Source organism: Arachis duranensis, chromosome 5 (assembly GCF_000817695.3).
Source record: "Arachis duranensis cultivar V14167 chromosome 5, aradu.V14167.gnm2.J7QH, whole genome shotgun sequence".
NCBI classification, from domain to species: Eukaryota; Viridiplantae; Streptophyta; class Magnoliopsida; order Fabales; family Fabaceae; genus Arachis; species Arachis duranensis.
Window position 1 is genome coordinate 53,117,201 of NC_029776.3, and position 1,508 is coordinate 53,118,708.

Consider the following 1,508-nt stretch of genomic DNA (forward strand, 5'->3'; position numbering starts at 1 on the left):
TCGAATTCTGGATATTGTTGTTGTGTACTATATCTTTTAATGGATCATGCATGGGTTTCTCCATTTGCATTTCCTTACATTTTTGAAATATTTCAAAGATAAATATGGGGATTTTTTCTAAAAGTTGCATGGCAATTGATGATCTTGACCTATTGTTCTTATATGCCATTATTTTAAATCCTTCTTTGAATTTATTGTGCGCTCTGTTTTCTTTATGGATTAAGATATAACATGAGCAATTTGTTTTATAAGATTAACATAATTTTAATGGAAGTTGTTCTGATCTTTTTTTTTTCCTTCAGCAGCCAAATTTTAAAAGTTATGAAATACATTTGCATGGACAATCTCGACTGCATCCATTTTGGTGTTATTATGCCATTACTTTTAGTTTGTTATGTATTTAAAGCATGATGATAAGAAGTATTATAATTTTACTTTAGAAAACCTAGTGCAAGATTTTGGTTATTGAATCATTTTATTATTATTATTTCCACTAGGTTTTTTCATAATCTGTAATTATAAACAAGTCGGAACATAAATATGTTTGGATTTAGAAAAGCAGCGCCAGCCCCAAATCCTGCTCCTTCTGGTTCAGATCCTGAACCGGAAAAGAAGACAAACCTTACTACAGACAGAAGAACTTCTTCAGAACCTGTCATTGCACCAAAATCCAAAGGAAGCTATTTTGACGATGAGGATGACGACGACGATTATTGGGGGCGAAAGCCTACCACGACGGCATCGTCGCGCACCTCGGCTGCTGCGAAAAACAAGTATAAAAATGATTTTCGCGATTCCGGAGGTCTAGAGAATCAAAGTGTTCAGGAATTGGAGGGCTATGCAGTGTACAAAGCTGAAGAGACCACACAAAGTGTTAACAATTTGGTGAAGATTGCTGAGGACATAAAGGGTGATGCCACAAGGACCCTTGATATGTTGCACCAACAGGGTGAGCAAATAACGAGAACTCACAATATGGTTGTTGAAACTGAAAGGGACTTGAGTCGGGTATGTTTTTCGTCCTTTTTAACTTCTTCAAGATTCAATAACTTTGGGTTGCATTTGGATTATTATGTCTCTTTCAAATAAAACTACAAGACGAAGACACATTTTTTGTTGGGAAATACTTACATGATGACATCTTTATATAAAGATGACATTGTGAACCTTTAAATGATTAATAAAAAATATTTAGTCAATTTTATCAATTCATCTAATGGTTTACAATACTATCTTCATGTAAAAATGTCATCATATAAGTATTCACCTTTTTTATTTTCACTTTGGAAAGTATATTATAAAATACAAGAAACAAATTCCTGTACATGGCAGATATATAGATTTTATGCCTTTATGCCTATTTCTATAACTAAACAAATTTTTAATTTGTATCTGTTGTCTTTGTATTTTTGTTTCAAAGACAATATTCAAACCTAAATAACCTTAGTAATTAATGGTCTAATGGACAATATCAAATTGCTACTTCTTTATGATATCTTTGTTAGAAT

At 32.2% G+C, this 1,508-nt stretch overlaps 1 protein-coding gene across 1 annotated transcript in view; it reads left to right on the forward strand.

Moving 5' to 3' along the window:
• The first annotated feature begins 540 nt into the window (after positions 1 to 540).
• The window catches only part of LOC107489413 (putative SNAP25 homologous protein SNAP30), a 4,673-nt gene continuing 3,705 nt past the window's right edge, over positions 541 to 1,508 (forward strand). Inside the window, exon 1 of the mRNA XM_016110159.3 lies at positions 541 to 1,008. Coding sequence (XP_015965645.1) covers positions 541 to 1,008 — 468 coding nt within the window. The remainder of the gene's footprint in view (positions 1,009 to 1,508) is intronic.